General features: G+C 31.9%; 1 protein-coding gene across 1 annotated transcript; it reads right to left on the bottom strand.

Annotated features, from left to right (window-relative positions):
• Positions 1-1,135: 1,135 nt before the first annotated feature.
• Positions 1,136-18,972, bottom strand: LOC106617034 (prostaglandin E2 receptor EP2 subtype). Its single transcript, XM_014233997.3, has 5 exons — positions 18,134-18,972; positions 4,165-4,381; positions 3,608-3,800; positions 1,912-2,201; positions 1,136-1,797 (listed from the first exon to the last, which is right to left on the bottom strand). Exons 1-5 carry the CDS (start codon positions 18,385-18,387, stop codon positions 1,627-1,629), a joined length of 1,125 nt encoding a protein of 374 aa, XP_014089472.2. The 5' UTR covers positions 18,388-18,972; the 3' UTR covers positions 1,136-1,626.
• Positions 18,973-20,917: the final 1,945 nt, after the last annotated feature.

Genomic DNA, 20,917 nt, shown 5'->3' with positions numbered 1-20,917 from the left:
CTTATGCACATTTTCAGAGAAATTTGTTTGTTTTTATTGCTCTTGGAAGTTACTAACATGATAATATAATGTCAACTAAACTTTACATCTTCCGAACTTGCCAAAAAAGTAAAACGCTCTTATAGATACCATAATTGCCAACAGAAATGTTGTTGTTGATTTTCCGTGCCTCTTTACCTAGATTTTAAAAACGCTTAACAATTGCAGTTCCCTCCGTTAAAAAATATATTAACTATTTTAAGAATTAATACATTGAATGCTTCATTACTGTTCCAACTAATATACGTAGCGCGGGGCTTCAACACAAATACATATGCTAAGAAATTCCATGTTAGCCATCCAGCCATAACTCAACCATACCAAAACTTAACTTGATCCATAAATATTCTCATGCAAATATCCAACATAATGCCACGGAACGTCTTGGTTAAGTTGTTTGCATGAACCCACTAGTCGGCTGCATCACTTATTGAATTCAGGGGGGAATTGCATAAGGGGGGTAAGTAGCGAAATTTCATATAAAGTATATGAGGTCCATAGGTTTCAAAGATGTTTAGGCAATTTTTTTAGATAGTAACACAATGAGTGGCTACCTACAGGTCGTTTATCGGTTTCGCTCTTTTGCGTCCCCCAAATTTTTTGTGGTTCGTAATTTACTAAAGTTTTATAATATGCTAGAATTCATTAGGTTTTTTCATTATACAATACGTTTAAAAAATAAAGACTTTGTTATAAAAATCATTAGAAATTTTCTTTTTTAACTCTCATTTAATTTGGAATAAAAAAATTATATCAATACCTTTGTTTACTGCATAATGGCCATTTGAGGATTTTACGGATTATAGGAATACTTTCAGAGGGATTTAGGAGATAACAGTATCAACGAAAGCTTTGTTTAAAGTTTAACTTTTGTTCTTTTTTTAATAAAGAACTTTTTTGCTGACCTGTTTTTTTACTGCACACAGAAAATTTTAAGTTTTAAGCTCACTTTGAAGTAAAACAATTTTGTTTTTAAAAATAATTTTTATTTGCATACACATAAAATATATATACATAAAGATTGTTATTTCAAAGACATTTACATCTTACAAATTAGCAAAAATCAAGTTTCGTGTATAGCTTACAAAACTAATAAGTACTTATACATGTAAACATATTATATTTTTTTATAGATAAATATTCAACGCCAATAAAATTTGCCAACAACATCTTAATTATGTGAATTTACATGCACTTTCTACAATTTAAAATAAATCTTAAGTGCAATTTCACTAAAGAAGCTTTTATTCTCAAAGCAACTCAAAATAAAAATTACGAATTACACCGCCAGCGGTGCAAACTTTTCTAACGGTAACTACACATATTCATTTTATCTTGATTTACATTTATTAAAATCCCGAAGTTTTACCTCGCGAAGTTACGAGTAATTATACGAAATTCTTTTGAATTATAATATATAAAATCATTTAAAATATACATACATATATATTTGTGTATATAAACCTGTTGTATAAAGGCCCCAACAGCAAACTATCATGTATAAAATTTCAATCGGTTTAACTGCAACTCTTCCAGTAGCCACTCCTTCGCCAAACGCCTCAGTCCCTCAGTTTGTGAAGATCACAGCTAGCAGCGACAGTCTTTAATGCAACACATTAAATGGGACTGCTTCGTGCGGCTTAGCACATAGATGTATGGGTCGAAGGTGAAATTCAATGCCGTCAGCACATCGGCCAAAATGAAGAAGGGATGCGCCTTCGGCACACGGTTCGGTAAAATAGCCATTGGTATGGCAATCTGCGTAGCATAAAAGAAAATAAATTGTGTGACATGTATTTAAGACACATTTAATTGCTACATTAAGGTCAATGGTTGTTTATTCAATTGAATGCGCCTACGGTGGACGCTTACCATTTGTGGCATCCAACAGATCACGAAGGAGATGCTAAGGAACGCCATCAGTTTGGCGAATTTAATCTCATCGGGGGATGTATTGGCTGTCATGGTGCCACTATTGCTGCGGTGATACAATAATGAGCCGCTGCTGCTCGATTTGCCTTCGATACAATGTATGCTGCTTTTCTCGCCATTCAGCGTGTCGTAGTGGATGTGACGTTTGCTGGCACGCTTGCGGCTGATTACACACAGAGCGCGCATCACGAACAAATTACAAGCTACAATTACGACGCACAAGAGGGTGCCTGCAATGTAGAAAGGAAAAATTATCAAATTAAGTGGCAATTCGTATTGATTTCTAATTATTGATATTTATCGTGTGAGAAGAGTAATTGAAATCGATAGTTTTTTATATTTAAAATAGGGTTCTTTTCAAACAGTATAAAAAATTCACATTTATTGCAATTCTTATAGAACTCTACCTGGGTGGGCTGTATTTTCTTCAATTGTTTCCTTTTTATAACCTCCATCGACTCATAGTTCTCCGAAGTGAGTATTTCAGTTCAAAAACAATTATTAAGTTGCTGGGCATCAAATATGGCCCTGGGGAGAGAAGAACTGATTTTTGGAAGCAACTATGTTCTATACTTAGCCCAGTTTCTAGCAAATTGTAAATATTTAGTATAAGTCATGTGACAACGGCGTTTTATGCAAAATAAACCTCAGTGGTATTGTGAAATCTATTTGCTATCTCATTTTTTCTCACTATCAGTGCCTTTAACCTGCTGATAGTATTTTATGTTTTAAGTTTCAAAGCAAATAAACTTCTTTAAGTTGAAGTTTACAACAAGGTAAAAGGTTGGGTTTTGATAAAAAATAGAAGATATGCTCAATGATTTTACTGATGAAAAAATCGTCTCAAGAGAAGCTTGTCAAAATCGGCTGCCCCAGTTTTTTTTCTAATAAGGGCGAGTCCTTCTTTGAAAGTGGTATTAGCATTTACCTACAAAATGGCAACTAGTTATCGAACAAAGCGGTGCATCGAAAATCCTAAATCGGATTCTTCTAACTATGCTCAATAAAACTTTAAATTTAATACAAATTTAATGTATTTTTTGCTGGACTTTATACTTGTAGCATGTGTTAATATCTCCCTTTTTCTCTCTCTCAGTTCCTGATTCTTACTAGTTAAACCTTTATGTTTTATATTTCGAAGCATATAAACTTCCCGAACGTTTTCTTGCACAGATTAAGCTATCAACATATTTTAGCTTTCAGCCCTTTAGTCCAAAAGTTTGAGTTAAAATTGAGGTATTGATCGGATGCCAACTCTGTGACGATAAAGTACGCAACTGAGATGTCTACCGAATTTAAATAGGTCGAAATTTTGTCTTCATAAGGTGAAATTTAATTTCTATAAAGAATATGAGAATCAACTTTCTTTATTTCTACCCAACAATCAATTTTTGTCTTGGTTTTCGAAAACTACATTATCTTTCATGTTTAAGGTTTATGTAAAGTATTCCAGGCAATAAAATTCGCGGATGAAAAACGCGCATCTTTCCATCTATCCCTTAAAAGAAATAAGTTTTGACTGTATTTTTTCATACACTTCATATCTCTTGAATTAGGTCACAATGACAATTTTTCATCGGGTTTAAACAAAACTTAAAATTATGTTTTCTCAATAAATCGAATACCATAAACTCACCAAAAGACATAAACAACACGGAATACGTTTTATTCCAAAAGCCCTCGGCATCGCGATAACGCAAGCATTTCGGATTTGTTGGACTAGTCTCATCAACATAGGCGCCAAAACCGGTGAAGGGCAAAAACGTGACGACCATGGCAATAAACACCAATATATTAATGGTTTTACGCACAAGCGCGTATGTGATGTGCTGCTTTGTACAGTTATGGGAGAAGAGAAAGAACACACAAAATTAGACATGAAGAAATTTTGATTGTAAACATTATTGGGTAATAATTTTTGTACACATTCGGCAGACAGGCTTGTTATTATATGTCTGAACTTTGAAAATACTAAAGCTTTAATGAGATATTACACTTTTTTTAAAAATTATTTATGTTATTTTTTCGTAGCAACAATTGTTTCGTAATATAATTATTTTACAAACTTTAAAAAATATTTCATTTGGAGAAAACATTTAGAGATTAGTGGTGAACTCCATCAAAATTAACACGATATGCCTTGGTACTTTAAAAAAATGCTTTTAAGAATATTGTCTCACATGTCATACGAACCTTGTGATAAATGAATGGTCTAGCTAGCGCCATAAAACGTTCAATTGCCATCACTGCCGCAATACAACCGGAACTAAGTCCGAAGAAGCGACATAAAACTTTCAGCGTGCAATCCCAACGCACGTAGGCCTTGAACTCATCCTCGGGTACATATATTTTAAGCAATAGCATTGTTAAAATGCCTAGCAAACCGATAAGGTTATTCGACACCAAGCAACTGTAAAAAGAAAGAGTATAATGTTAGTTTTTGCTGCTTAACGGATTTTCTCCCTTTTGCCGCTTCTGCGAGCGTCCAATATCAAGAAGTAAGCGATTGTGTTAAAGGTAGAAAAAAGTTCTATATGACAATCATATATTTTTTTTTTGCGGTGCTTCTTAGCAGTATATTTTATTAAAAGAAAGCTTACAAATTTTTTTGCGTCACTGCACAACATTTAAAGATTTTGGATACAAAAACTGCAAGTATTTCGTTCGATGACCTTTCGTCTGGAATTTTCATGCATCTCCGCCTATTTCATTCAATTTTCGCCGTGTTCTGCTATACTTTTACTACTTTCACGCTCTTTTTATTGTGTAAACATGTTCGCATGTGTATCACACCAACCCCATAAATTTAAAATGTTACTTGACTTATGTCTCGACTAGCCACGTGCGCTCCTAAATATAGATACATATGCAAGTATCACAATATTTCAATATCAAGCAAATTTTTATTACAATTTAGCGATGACTAGTGAGTTTGCTTATGTACACGTGGCTATAAAATAGCGCCTTTACAGCTTAAATACATTAATGTTTCTATTCCTGGCTTCATACTATCAAAGATGTTAACAAATCAATAAATACACAAGATGAGGCGCTTTTTCAATACTCAAAATGAAAAGAAAAGCCGCTTATGATTCATTTTAATAATATATGAATGGAATAAATGTAATGGAGTTAAGCTACAAGTTCCATCTGATGTCATCAATACGGAGATGATATTATTTTTCTCGTTACTTTTGACATTGACATTTACTCTGTCAATTGCAGTTGTTTGTAAAAATTGTTATGAATGAATGTATAATATATATGTATGTTCATGTTTGGCGATTTTTTGTAGATTTTGTGATTTGAAATGTAAAAAAAAACGAATATTTATGTGAAAAACTTCACTTGACAAAGCTGAATCCTGAGGGTTTATGTGGGACCTTGCATGTCATGTTACAAGGATATTTGTGAACATTAGGCAAATTGCCCTCATGATTTTTTTTAACATTACAAAAAGCTTTTATTCATTATTTCGACCTACATATATATTCTAGGAAATATGTGATTGGTTTCTGTGATACATACACAAAGTTTTGATCCGCTAAGGTTGTTTTTTTTTTTAATAATTCATCTGAGAATTAATCACAACAGTTTGCAATTTAAATTTTTAAACAGGTGGTTATCAGTTTCAATAAAAAAAATACTAAACATTTCGTCAGTTTGATACCATCTGAACATTTTTTTCACATTTTATATTTAAAATTTTCGAATAGGCGGCAAATCTTTTCAAATAATCCTCCAAAATACCCACTGATACTTATATTTTAAGATTTTATTAATTTTATCAATTTATTTGTTAACAAAAAATAGTCTGAATAAATAAAAATTAAAGCAGATGGCAATATCTTTTAAATATTTATTAACTATAAGTTAAATATTTTTTCTGAGGCCCAGTATTCCCTCTGGGAGTTCCTATATAAGTTTTTGTAATTGTCAGTTTTTTATAGTTAAAATTTCTAACCAGTTGGTAACCATTCTTAAACCCTTTCAAGTGCAAACTTTCTTAAATTTTATCAGTTTTTAATGTTTTCTTATTATACTATTTTTCAGTAAAAATTTACTAAATGTGGCAAGATTCCAAATCAATTATTTGAAATCAACCGAATATTACACCGAATGATCTAAAAAAAAAATTAATCAGCGCGATCAGCAATATATGGTATTATTAATCTGTATATTGCTTGATGGTGGTATTTCGTTTGTCACACTAATTCGTTGCAGTCCGTCAATTTTACTACCATGTCTAAAACTGTTTCACTTTAAAAGGGTTAGGAGTGCTTTCTGGATAAGAGAGATTCTAACAAATATTATAGGAATTTAAAGCCACTTAATATTTCGAAAGTTTTTTGCTGGTATACATTTATTTCAAAAACTTTAAATTCTTAAACTAACTTGAAAAGTCATGTGATTTCGACTCTCCAATTTTATAGTTAATAGAAGCTTAAGAGTTTCTTAATGCATTAAAGAAAGTGATATAAGGAAAAATTAACATTTATAATAAACTTTTGTTTTTTTTGGTACTTTGTAATCCCAAAATTCGTTATTAAAAATAAAATTCAAATTTCTAATCTCAAAACCGGATTGAAAAAAAGTTAATCCCAAGTTTATAATAAAAATAAAAAAATAAAAGTATTTTTGTATCCTATTTTTATTTTTATTTATTAAATTACAAGTTTAATTTGTAATAAAAAAATTCGCATACCCTGATCTTGAGTGGGATTTCCTATTAAGTTGTTGTCGTTATTTCTTCTCTTAATATAAGACCCGATGATTTGGACAGTTCGTTTATTGTTTAAATAATAGTGGAAACAGACCAATAAAGTGAAGAGAAATAGATAAAGTCATAGGTACATCTCATTCAATCTTTATTCTACGGTCTGTCACATTCACAGTCACACCTCAAATAATTTGCTAAAAATTTTCGACTTTAAACACCTCTAACATTCACGCAATAGAGCCTACATATGGCTATGTTCACTATGCCGATAAGAAAATATTGATATATTTATGTACGAGTATGTATGTTTTTACACCTGTATGCTTTGGATGTTTAATTGCCGAAAGCCGACAACTTTGATTTCTCATCATTAAGAGTATATGTATGTATGTGTATACCATTTCAGCGCCGCAGAAAAGTTCTTGCGTCATAAAATACGCATTTCTTTATACATACAAACACATATGTACATATACTTGTAGTATACATACATACATATATATTGCTCTTTGATTACAAATACTAAACCTTATACCTTGAATGTACTTATATGTTTATTGGTACAATACAATAGGGAAATATTCGCAAAAGTATGGGTGTATGAAAACACATATAGAGTACATACTCGTATATACATATATATTTAAATGTGGCATGTTCAATGTACTTTGATAATCAGGTAATTAGTTATCAAGAAGAGTGCCCATAAGCTCTTCCGGTCATAGAAATATCTCTCATAATATATTTTCGATTTTTACGAAAAGAATTTCAGTTAAAATTAAAATAGGAATTTGTAAAAATGTTTACGATTTGTGAGAAAAAAAATTTCAGCAAAAGAAATATTAATTTTTTTTGGGAAATAAATCAACAACCCTGATAGCCGCGTATTTAATATACTTGTAGGTGATTGTTATCGGGCCAAAATGATTTTCAAATAAAAATCAAAATGTTTTCCGATTGTTTTGTTGACAGGTAAATCACCATTGGCATGTGTGCGTACTGGCGATGCATAAAAATGTATGAATTAACGCGCATTTACATACAAATGAATTGGATGATTGAATACACATTTGTGCGGTAGGTAGAAAATTTGCTTGATAGCATTTAGTCAATAAAATCCACAAAGGGAGATAAAGAGAGAGAGGGAGAGAGAGTGATGTTCCTAAAATGCCGCTATGAAATTAATAATAATATTTCAAGCATCAGCAAAATATTGAAATAAATCTGTCCATAAATTTCCATGAAGGATTCTAAGCCAAAATCGCTTTTGCAATAAGTAATCAAGAGATATTGCACAATCAAATAATAATAAAAGACTTTCCTTCATGGAAATTTTGTTTATATCCATTGCACCTCACAATAATCGTAAAATTTAATTCTTATGCAGGAGATGGCTTACAATACTTGCATTTGTCGTTTCAAGTTTTATTTTAGGCTTCATCTTCAAATGAAACTTAAACTTAGTAGAAAAAGCTCAAATAGCTGTCTTTTGCTTGTCTCATAAATATATAGCTTGACTAAGTAATAAAAATAAAACAAGTAGAAACGTTAACTATATATAGCTATAATACCCTTCACAAATACAAAATATTTCTTACAAAAACTTGAATCCGATCATTCAGTTTGCATGAAAACTATACGCTATAATTATCCGATCTGAACAATTTCTTCGGAAATTGCATTTTTGCCTAAGATAATAACTAGTGCCAAAATTCGTGAAGATATCTCGTCGAATAAAGAAATTTTCCTTAGAAGCACTTGATGCCGATGGTTCAGTTTGTATGGCAGCTATATGCTGTAGTGGTCCCATACAGGCACTTACCGACAATAAGCAACCTCTTGGGGAGAAAAGAACGTGCCTCATACAGGTCGTCTATCTACCTCTGATTATGACGATAACATTGAAGGAGTAAAAAAAACAGTGTGTGAATATCGTCACGTTGGCAACGTAGCTGAGGACATTATATTCATCAAAAGAATCATTACTGGTGACGAGACGTGGGGTTAAGAATATAACGTCGAAACTGTTCAACAATCTAACGAATGGCGTTCCAAAAATGAGCCGAATGAAGGCCATACCAGCCGAGGCTTACAGCAAGTGTATGGAAAATAGGAGCATATTTTAAATGCGATAATAAAGACTTATATTTAAATATGAGAAAGTGTTTTTTTTTATTTGACCAGGTGGCTATTTAATATCATAGTGTCATAGTTTCAAAACCTTGAAAAAACTTTCGTTAACTCACCTTCAAGAAGTTCTAGGCTGACTATCACAATAATATTACTTTTACAACATTTTTTGTAATCAGAAATCATGGATTAACTTTAACAAAGAAATTCGTCCTTTTCTCTAATCATTCATACACATAATTTTATATTATATGTATACATATATATTTATGACCATAAAATAGTTTTATTGAAAGTGCAACATGCGTGTGAAGGTTCCTTTAAGTGAGCTATAACTCGCATAAAATCCCGCATGCTGAGCCTCAGTTAATGACTTCGTTGATTCTCCTCATTTTAGTTATATGAATTACATGTTCACATTAATAAGCAGCAACTTTGTTAATTTTGGCCTACAAGTTTGTGACAACATATATATTGTATGTATGCACTCATATGTACTTATATATGTATATATATATACATATATATATAGATATATATCTGTATGTTTGATACAGAATGTAGAAATAAGCTTATTTACTTTACAAATAGTGGTGCTTTTGATTCTAGTCAGCATTGCAAATATGGGTACGTGCATTGAATTTATCATAATCCCCCTATGATAAAGACAGATGCACTAATAATATCAATTCAACGCTTTTCATTGACTTTTGCTCTGCAACGAATTCAATTCGTTATCTGTGAGCTAGTTGAGAGTTTTAGTAATAGATAAGAGCGTATTCTATCGACTGTTCCGATTTTCAAAAGTGTATCTTTTGAATATAGATAAATTAGTAGTACGCTAAGGGTAATTTTTTGAATCAGAGTTATTTATTGATATAGCTATTTTAAGTAGACAAATATGGCTTGCTAACTATATTAATATACAAATTTTGGGATTTCATAGTCTAGGTAATTTCAATAAATAAATACTAACCCAAAATAAGTCAGGATGAGTTAGGGTCGAATATTATATACTCTCTTATTAGCCATAATAACAACACATTAACCACAAGGCTAGGAGGTCTTCGTTTTTGGTATCTAGTGGCTAAAAATATTATAGACCAGTTTCGATTATTTTTAGATGAGAAGTGTCAAATCTTAAAGAAACTTTTAGTGCGCCGTGTTATGCGTTATCTTAATTGGAGCTTGGTTTGCCTATTGTTGAGTGAATGAATCTGTTATATAATTTAGCTCATTTTCAAGCTGTAACATAAGAATGTCAGAAGATCAAATTCGGTTTAAACTGCTGAGACATAAAAATTGGAACTAAAACTGGGCATTGCCAGACATTTGGGAATCAATTATTCTCATCTAATATTTTTTTTATCCTGAACAGGGTATATTAAATTTGTCCTGAAGTTTGTAAGAACCAGAAGGCAAGGTCGGAGAACCATATAAAATATATATATAAATTATCAGCATGACGAGCTGAGTCGAATTAGCCACTTCCGTCTGTCTCTTCGTTTCTCTGTATATACGCGAATTAGTTCCACAATTTTTGAGATATTGATCTGAAATTTTGCACACGTCTTTTACTCCCCAAAAGAATCCGCTAATAAAGTTTTTTCTTGTTTTATATACTTTCCCGATTAGCTTCAGATGCTACAAACAAATAGTTAGTTGAATCATCTCTTTGCCGACTTGTTAATAATATAAAATATATATATATATATATATATAAATATGAGGAAAAGTGACACTTATAAGCTCAACAATGTATGTCATAGAATACTTCTAACTCTTGAGTGATGCCTAAAAAGCAATTTAATAAGTGTTCACACGTCATTACTTAACTGCATGAGAAGACTTCATTGCACTCACAATGTGTAAAGTTTGTGATAACATTATTAATTATTAAAGGAATTTGTTGAATCTGCATATGTAGGAATTTCTATATTGAGAGCTGTTACGCGTGATCACTTGAGTCATAAAAATTTAATATTTAAAACGTTATACAACTTACTTAGAACCTATTGAATAATCAATATAATTTCATTACCGACCAGACGTCATATTTATATATAAATATTTGCTTGTGGTTATATTAACTACTCATTGGGGGTAAGAAATTTTTGTAACCTGTGACCTGAGTAATTTTTTTCTGCAGTTTAACTAGCTAATTTTTTGATATTTTTAAAATAATTTAAGTTTAGTTATGGCAAATATTTGTCGGTGAAAAGATTTTTTGATAATTAAAAGGATTGATATTATATTTGAAATAATTATTTGTTCATATCGAAATTTAACAGAGGGTTTTGAAATTATTTTTTAAAAATTATATATATGATATATCTTTTCCTCGCTTAAATACGGATATAAGTTAAATTGAATGATCTAGCTTATTGTGTTATATCCACTTGCAAGCCCGAAAAAAGTAAGTTTTTGTACATTATTTTTTAAATGCATTATATTTTTTTTTATGTACATTGATAATCAGAGATTCATTTTGCAAAATATTGGATTTCCTTTATTCCCTAGCCGATCTCAAGAAGATCTCCGGAAACATGTGTCTGGCGGTGAGAAAGATTTTTCTACTTAAAATTATGTCCAATCCAAAAAGCAAAAACTTGTATTGTTACTAGAATTCAGGTAATTAAGAAAGACTAGTTCAGATTTGTATTTTTGTGTGACGGCTTCGCTTTACAACTCAAAATTGCCAAAAACTCGAAATTATTATCAAAAATCGTATTCGTTCGCTCCTAAACCTGACAAATACACTTATATCTTCCAAACTGTTAGTCAGATCAACTTGAAAATTTCGCAGCATATTTTCCACTCAATATATGTAAATTTCATATAAGTATACCATAAGCAGAAGAAATTAAATTTTTTTGATTTCACAAGTGGATATAACCTCTTAAGTTGCACTAAGATGAAGTAAAATCCAATGAAACCATTAACAAATGTGTTGTCAGCTAGAAAAACAGTTTGGCTTAATAAACAAAAAAATTACTATCCCTACTGCTACTTGGTCCTTACAATTGCTGGAGGTTCTAAAAAGGCTTAAACTCTTATTACAAATAAACATTTTTTACGCTAATTTTGCTCTCTTCAAAATCGCTGGCTAGATTTAGTGTTCACTTGTCTAAGATAATACATGTTTTTCTTATTAGTCAACAAAAAGATGATATCTATATTTTCCCTAATAGTTTCCGCCATAGTGTGGTAGAGGCATGTAGCGGTAAATACGACAGTTGAAAAATAAATAAATTTGTCTAGCTTTCTCTCTTGTCTAGCAATTTGTCTTCCTATAAAGATTGCACAGATAGATTCACTACTTGTGACAAAATGACCTTACAAACTAGTATAGTATTTAGGTTATCGGAATTCCTGAGCACTCGAAATCTCAATCTACAATATTTGAACTTGAATATCATAGCTCATGTCAATAAGGTGCAGGCACTTTGTATTAACAGTACAAAATTGGTTTTGTCCAAAAGTAAATTTTCCTCTTATAAATTCTCAGCTGTTCCTATTGGTTTCAAGACCTCAGATTTATACCAGATAATGACTTGATTGGAGTTACAAATTATATGAAATTAAATTGTTCAAGAGCTTTAAGCGTTTCTACAAAACACTTTTCAAAGAAAATAGTCCAGAGCTGTTACTATTGCGAAATTCGCATCAAAATATTTGGAAATGCATCTCTGCAGATTTATGGACTTATTCATTTATGGACTTATTCATCATAACGCCTTTAATTACTAAGTAAGCAGGAATTGAAATGATGCGATGTCTTTTTGACATTTGCATCAAATTGGTACGTGATATATTTCGTTGTTGCGCTTGAGGGCTAGCCAATGCTCTGAAACTGGATGGAATGCTCACATGTATATTACGGTGTCACGAATTATTGATATATACGCGACAGCAACAGGCATCGTGGTTGAATTATTTCGGCAAATATTTTTGTATTCCATAAAAGTTCTTTGCACGTCTGGATGTGCAATAATTTGCTCTTCTATAATAGTGGAACATATTAATAAGCAAAAGTAGGAATTTTGGTCCATCAAAAAAAGTGTGGTCTTTATTATTTTCTATAACTGTTAGCTTCGAATATTACATTAACTTCCTACCCATTGACTTATGGCTTAAATGGATGAGTGAACGTCGAATATATGTATTAGGTTAATTCAATCACAATTTGCACATATCAATCAGAGCAATTGACACTTCAGAGATTAGCGAGTTGTAGATGATGAAAGCAAATTTATGTGAATCATTGCTCTTTTCGCAATAAATATGTGTATTGATAGTTATGCGCACATGTGTATACTGAAGCACCAAATATTCTGTCAGTCACTGCGTATGATCAACTTTAAGCAGGAAAGACTGTTGAACGGCATATCATGTTGAATATTCGACATAAATGTAGGAAACCCAAATTGAAATTGATGGCTTCAACATATATATGCAAGAAGCAAATAGACAAATGTTAGTTGGAAAAAAAATACTTGTCATGTCAGTGTATATTATATGTATACTGGGTGAAGCATATATATGTATGTAAATAAGAAAGTTAGCTGAATGGATTTAATGTACCCAAGTGGCGAACCAGACACCAGCAGCTGTGACATGCTCGGCAAGTAGTCAATTTATTGTAAATCTTTAATTATTTTATTTAAAAAAGAAATAACAAATCGACAATGTCAATGGGTAAAGGATATTAAAGTGATGGATACAGATAAAGTTTTTTCTGTACAAAATAGACCATTTGCGATATAGAATATTCCATAGATATGTATGTAAGAGTTTGTGCGCTAAAATATTTTTTATTTTAAGTACTCTTTGAGTGGCATAAAATACGGCTCGCGTCGACCTAACATGTTTTAGTCAGCTATAATATTTATGTGTTGTATATCGGAACTATATGTTATTTATGAGCACAATTTAAAATTTTAATACTCATGGGTTCAGTATAGAATTGGATAATTGAATACTTGTTACTTGACCCCTGAAGCCAGTAGACCATGCGACCATGCTATTGACAATAATGAAGTATTTCATTTCACTCGCCTGCTGGTCTGGCGCTTCAAGTGCCGATGCCTTTTTAAAGACAATTTGTAAAACTTCAATGTTTTCACTGTTCATTCTTCTGTTCCTTACTAAAAGTTTTTATATTATGTTTGTATTTTTTGTTTGCACCGATTATTATTTTTAGTATAATAAATCCCCACTGAGCACAAACCATTTGAAGTAAATAATGATTGAAGCAATTAGTAAACATGAAGCAAAAAATAAAATAAATTAGAAGTAAATAAGGTATGATTTTTATTTGATTAAAGCTAAAAAGCAAATCATAAGTTTTTAATGCTGACAACTACGCAATAAAATGAAAAGCATTTTAAATGCGGAAATTATTTATATTTGTCTATCTTATATATCTTTAGATTCGTCTTTTTTCACTTGTTTACCACTGAGTTTTCATTCAAAAGTAAATAGAAAATTTAACTTTCAGAAGCATTTTATGCGATTTTCGGACACCACTTAGCAAATACGTACGTTTACGTGAATGTATGAATATATATATTATATGTGTATATACATATGCTGTATTTATGTATTTATTCAGCGTTTCTAAATAGGAATATGTTCATACTAGCAACAATGGAGGGCCTCTTTGATTTTAAGGAATCACACAACTTAACAACAAAGCTCCTTTTGAAATAATAAGAGTTTGCTGTAAAAACCTTCATCGATAAATCACGAGTGCTGCAAAGCGATGATAACTAGTTCATTGGAGTTCTAGTTGAACGATATGGGTGTTTTATTGCTTAATTTTCGTGGCATTGCTAGCGGCATGGTTGACCATTGCGTCTGTTCTGCATTTAAGAGTTTGATATTATTCACGTATTTTTATACGCCGAACAGGGTATATTAAGTTTGCCACGACGTTTGTAACACCCAGAATGAAACGTCGTCGACTCTATAAAATATATACATAAATGATCAGCGTGATGAGCTGAGTTGATTTAGCCATGTCCGTCTGTCTGTCCGTCCGTCTGTGTATACGCAAACTAGTTGCTCAGTTTTTAAGCTATTGATCTGACATTTTGCACCTGTCCTTTTCTCACTAAGAAGCAGCTCATTTGTCGGAATGGCCGATATCGGACCTCTATAGCATATAGCTGTCATACAAACTGAACAATCGGAATCAAGTTCTGTGAAGGGTATTATATACAATAATAACATTAAATGTTAAAATATTTAAACCCAAATATTATTGAAAAGAAAAATAATTAAATGCGAAAGATTTGCGCAATAGGAAATTTCATGCTCGAGTGCAAGCGCATGCAAGTAATAGCTTGTAGCGTTTAGTGTTTACTATAAATAATCACAGATTTGAAGACATAGGTATATGTTACAACAACACCAACATTGTCAAAAACGTGACAAGCTATACAATTAAATAGGCCATGTGGCAACTAACGACCGATGAACACACTGTTTAACAGGAAATTGGACAATTTAATTTGTAAATTTTAATTTATTTATGAAAATTTAGGAAAAATCTTAGTCATCGAATAGGTATGTAAACTTATGGAATGGTGTGTAATAATACAAAAATTTATTATTTAATATAAAAATTATTAATTTCAATAAAACCTCTGCGTATAAATGAACTGTGCCGAGTTTTACAAAAAGCTTTAAGAAGACTGGACAAACATATAAATTACTTCTGCTTACAAATAGTCAGGGCTCGTGTGGTATATTCAACAACATTTAGGTGTTTATTTGAATTAACATCAAAGACTCTCTCTACCTTCCGTTTATTATAAAGAAATAATTAAGGTTAGGTTAAGTTAGGTATTTAGTCTGTTCACTCTTGAAAGGCTTCAAACCAGGCTTTGATCGCAGAAAATCCCTAACGTTGGATAAAAACCACAGTGAACCACGGATACTTTCCACTTGACGCAACTCACCCGAATGGCTGCAAGTTTGATGTTCAAGGTGTTTCAACTTTACTCTCGTAAAAACTGGACAATCCAGAAGAAAATGACAAACTAGTTGTAACAAGTGATATTTCAAACAACTTAGACAATTGCAAGTATGCGGAAAAATGTTTAGCCTCTTCGCTTGAGTGTTTATTAGAATAGAGTAGGATGAAATTTGCTGAGAGAAAGTAGCATAATGAAACTCTTGCCATCTACTGTAAACCAAAAGAAGCTTTCAAACTCTCAGTTAATTGACTAGTACTTACCCCTTCTGAAGCTTTATTTTATTTACCAATATAATTGTTTTTTGCATCGTCGAAGCCAAAGTAGTTAGTCGGCTATTTAAGAGTACTTAACTGTAGTTGGTTGATAGTTCTGACATGTATCAGACACATACAAAAATTTATTTATAAATAATGACAAAAAACAAATAGAATTTAAATTTTAAAATCATTCTCACCACTCAGATGAATTTTCATAGTGCGGCCATCTTTTATGTCTAAGAGATACCTAAAGTGAGTTAATTTATGGTACCATTACACATCTTTCTTTTGTTGAATTATAAAATATAGATAAAAATGTCTGTGCTTCATTTTTCGGGAGGCGCTTAACCCTGAGAAAATTTTTTTATCTGTGTGTGGTCCACTTTTAGAATGGTTAACAAATTACCAATACAAAATGCAGAAGGGCACAGATCAAGAGGAGCAAAGCAGAAAAGGTAACAGTAACCTGCAGTGGGCAACCAAAAAAGGTTTGAATAATATTTTATAAGCATAACACATACTTAGAATTCATATATGTTCATTGATATTCAAAAAAAAAAAAAGGCGTAAAAATGGCAAAATAAAAGCATATGAGAGGATTAAAAAGTGCAAATGCTGTGATACATACATACTCTGAACAAATATTTTGTGAGCTGATATACAGGTTATGTAATATTTGGGTTTAAGGAATTAGCAAAGATAATTAAACTGTCGAAATATGTGTACCTCGCATACACCTTTATATACTTTACTTGTAGTATAAATATGACTCATACTTAAGACTCTGTAGTAAAATAGACTATGAATTTAAATATACACTATAAGGAAAATAAACAAATATTGGCAAAGCCACAGGTGTTCCAATGGATAACAATGTTGCGACTAAAATGTTATTAGAATTAAAATTTATGTTTGTGGTTGCGCATTTTTTAAAATTTTACAGGATTGGGTGAAACGAAAGGATTTTAGTGTTATGTGTTTTTTGAAATTGGGATTCAATATCTATGTATATAAGTAACTCAAAAGTTAAAATATAGGCATGATCCGCCTTTTTCTCTTATTTCAATGCTTAATAAAAATTTTTGTCAAGCTCATATTACAGACGTGATAGAAAAAGAAAAAACATTATGTATGAAATTATATATACACTGATTTTTTCGGTATCACTGTGAAACCGCTTTTCTTCTGGTATATGTTTTTATATAAATATAAGTACAACATTTTCTGTACGAGTATTAAACTTTGAAAAAATCTATACTTTTAAGGAAATTAATTGGAAGAATGGCGATTTTTCATTTTCAGCATGAGTCTTATATTATTATTTTATTACATTATGTTCATCATCAAGTAGAAAAATTCACATTTTATTTGTGTTTTTTTTGTGAGATGACAATTTATTTCTTAAGTAATGTTACTCATACGACCTGTATTTTGGTGAGTAAATTTCTTTCTGAACAAAAAATGGTAATATTTATTAACCTACAATATATTTCAGGAAAGTATTGTTAAAATTAAATTAAGTATGCTTAACCTTTCTTCCAAAAATCAAGCTGCGAAATTAACGCAAAATAAATATTTATAAATATTACTTATACGCCCTGCTGACGTTTCTAAAACAAAAATTTCAAAGAAAGTTTTTTCTCTAAATGCAAACGCGATAAAAATAATATTTGGAAGTATGTAATGATAAATATTTCAAACAAACTTTTAATATTATGGATTAATATTAATGCAAATATGTATTTTTTTTAACTAAAAATACGATAATAATTACAATATAAAACAATTTCAAGAAAATAATTTTTGAAATATCACATAAAAACTTAATTACAAATTTATGAAATATCTAGTAACAATATATTGACGAAAAATCTTAAATAGACAGACATTTTTTTTGAGCTTATATTAATGGCATATATATCGATGTACTTGGACGAAAAAATTTCAATAAGTCTGAAGATTTGATTCTAATTTCTAACTAGTTTGATGGTTCACTACAGTATTAATATGGATATGCATAGAAATTTCTTCAATGATTTTCCACTTTCATTTCTTTAAACTTAGAAACTTACCGCAACAACAGCGTATATTTACTGTTCTTCGTCGTCTTTTTGCGCGCCAAAATCGCCAGCGCCAAAGAGTTGCCAATAACGCCGAGCAGCAGCACAATGCCGCTGAACAAGAAGCGACGCCGGTTATGATAGAGCGCCAGTGATTGCTCGATGATGCTTGGTGTTGTGGTTGAGCTGAGATTCGAAATGAAATCACTGGTTGTGTTTTCCTCAGATTCGTGGAAGATCAAAGTTGAAAGGTTGATATTCGCCATGATTTTTGCTATTTACATATACTTATTCAATTTTCTTGAATTCTATGAATTGTTGAACTTTTTACCGGAAGTAGCAAGAATTTGCTACCACAACACAATTGGAATTCACTGTTACTTTTGGTATCGTTTTTCATATTTTGTTTTTGCCTGAATTTTACACAAATTTTTGTTCTTGTTTAGAAAAATTTATTTGCCGCATTTTTGTATTCAAAAATCCCAGTGAGACGGCATTTGTGCAGCATCATTGAGCAAAACTGAGGAAACAGGTTTCAAATTACGCTTCGCCGGTTGATTTTTTAACCAGAAATACTGAAGACAAACACTGCATATGTATATGTATTTATGTACATATGTGTATAGTCCATATAGTTCTTCAACGCAACTTTCCAGCCTTTCATTTGACTATAATTTCAACTCATTTTATGAATTAAATCGCAATTGAAAACTTAAAGTTGGCATATACACATTCAAATCACAAACGCCGGTCGCTTGCTCGCCGTGCTTTGCTATGCTGTGCGGTGTTATGCGCACTCGAAACTGTTTACATCCAATCGTTTACGCGGCTCATGGCGTACTATTGGAGCGTGTGCCACTGGAATATTTCAATTGCCGGTGGCAGCGCCGGCGCTGCTGGAGCTAAGGTCAGCGTAAACCGCAACGCAACGGCAGCGACGTCACTTGATGCCGCAGCGGCGTTTATAAATGCCGTCACGCGGCAGCTTTGTAATAAATGAAGTTGCGGCGTTGCGTCACGGCGTGTAGGCGTCATTTGCACTGCAGAGTGCGCCCCCAATGTGTGTGTGGATATTTTTGATTCATTAACTTTGTTTCTGCTTTTTAGCGGTGTGAGGTATTCCCTGAACTTATGTCTTCTGTGGTTTCGAATTGTTTGTCCAATGCAGAATTATTGGTTTATGTACATTTTTATGTTTTTTTTTAATTTTTTGTTTCTTTTTTTTCGTTTTTTCCTTTTTTTCTTTTTTTTTTATTTATTTTTCTTTAATTTGTGAAATTAAAAACTTAAAGTCTACTTATATATTACTAACTTTTTCATTACCTGCCACAATTTCGTAGAGGAGGTATCATAAAAGCCTACATACAGCGTCTGCCAATAGGGATGACGTGATTTTGACAACTCGTGATGGCGATGTTTGTTTATGGATTTGTGTCATATTTAGTCAGTGTGTTTAGTAAGGATAGATATGGCAATCATCACATCGCGTTTCACTTTGGTACAACGGGTAGAAATCGTGCAAAAGAATCACGTTCTCGGAAAAACCTGAAAAAAGAAACGCAATTGCGTCCCCAAAAATTGACCATTTGGTGCGGTTTGTTGTATGACGGCATCATCGGGCCTTATTTCTTTCGAAATGAGGCATGAAATGCCGTTACCAGCAAAAGCGAGCGTTATAACACGGTGTTGATGTATTTTTTTCTCGGAATTTGAAGACGGTGCGCCGCCTAACGTTTCATATGTAAACATAGACACAATGCGTACAAAGTTTGAGGAGCCGTTAACTTCGGGTCCTAGAACCTTTTATATATAATATTTAATGGGTACTTGTGCAGCACAAAACTTCCTAGAATCTTTATATGATATTCTAGTAGTCATCAAGAATGCTTCAGTTGATATTACGAAGGACTAAGTGCAGAACAAGCGTTCTTCATTAAATATTTGCAATGCAGACACAGTTTGCTCGTTTTTCTGCTACAACTTGCTGATATTGTTTCGAATACTTGCCGAGCATATCTAAGTATTCCTTTTTTCCTTCACTTCTTCCTGCTAACTTTCTACATAAAGGATCTATTTGGACCAATCCTAAATTCCTTACGAGCTTACGAAATATGTACATATAAAATTAGTCGTTATTTGTCTGAGATGGTTTAGAGCGCTTCGTTTTGCCATACTTTACTTTACTCGCTATATGTGAGCTCTGCTCTTTTGTCAAACCATTATCAATTAATCCAAGGAAGTTTGCAGCTATTCTATTTAAGTGATATAATCGCTTCTTATACGTACTCTAATTTTTATTTTATAATGACAGTCTGTCGTATTTATACCAGTTGTCTGTTCGATTCGCCACTCTTCAAAGTCTGCTGTATTGAAGAAAGCTATACTGCTAACATCCATAAAGAGCCTTCGAATTCATATAGTGCTTAATACAAATGATCTTAACACTTTATTTTGGGTACTTCGGATGAAAGTGATCGTTTAGTTTGGAAAAATCAATATTATTTGTGAGATCTGTAGAGAGTCTGCATCGTAATCCTCTACCGAAAAGCGAAGAGACTTTAAGTTTTTAATAAGCGTGAGGAGGGCAATTGTAAATTTGTGCCGAACTCTGAAACCCCTGACATTGTCAGCTTATTTGATAATTTCTACAAATGTATCAAAAATATTGTTTTTTTTTGTTTGTTTGTTGAATGGTTTCAGTTTCTCGTCTTTTTTGTAGACAGAAGTCAATGCTTAACTATTCTATGTTGTTTCCGAACTTAAAACTGCAGACTGCTAAATTATATTGAAAGTAAA

The sequence above is a fragment of the Bactrocera oleae genome, chromosome 6 (assembly GCF_042242935.1).
Source record: "Bactrocera oleae isolate idBacOlea1 chromosome 6, idBacOlea1, whole genome shotgun sequence".
NCBI lineage: Eukaryota > Metazoa > Arthropoda > Insecta > Diptera > Tephritidae > Bactrocera > Bactrocera oleae.
Note: the sequence above shows the minus strand (reverse complement) of the source record. Positions and strands in the feature narration are given on the sequence as shown.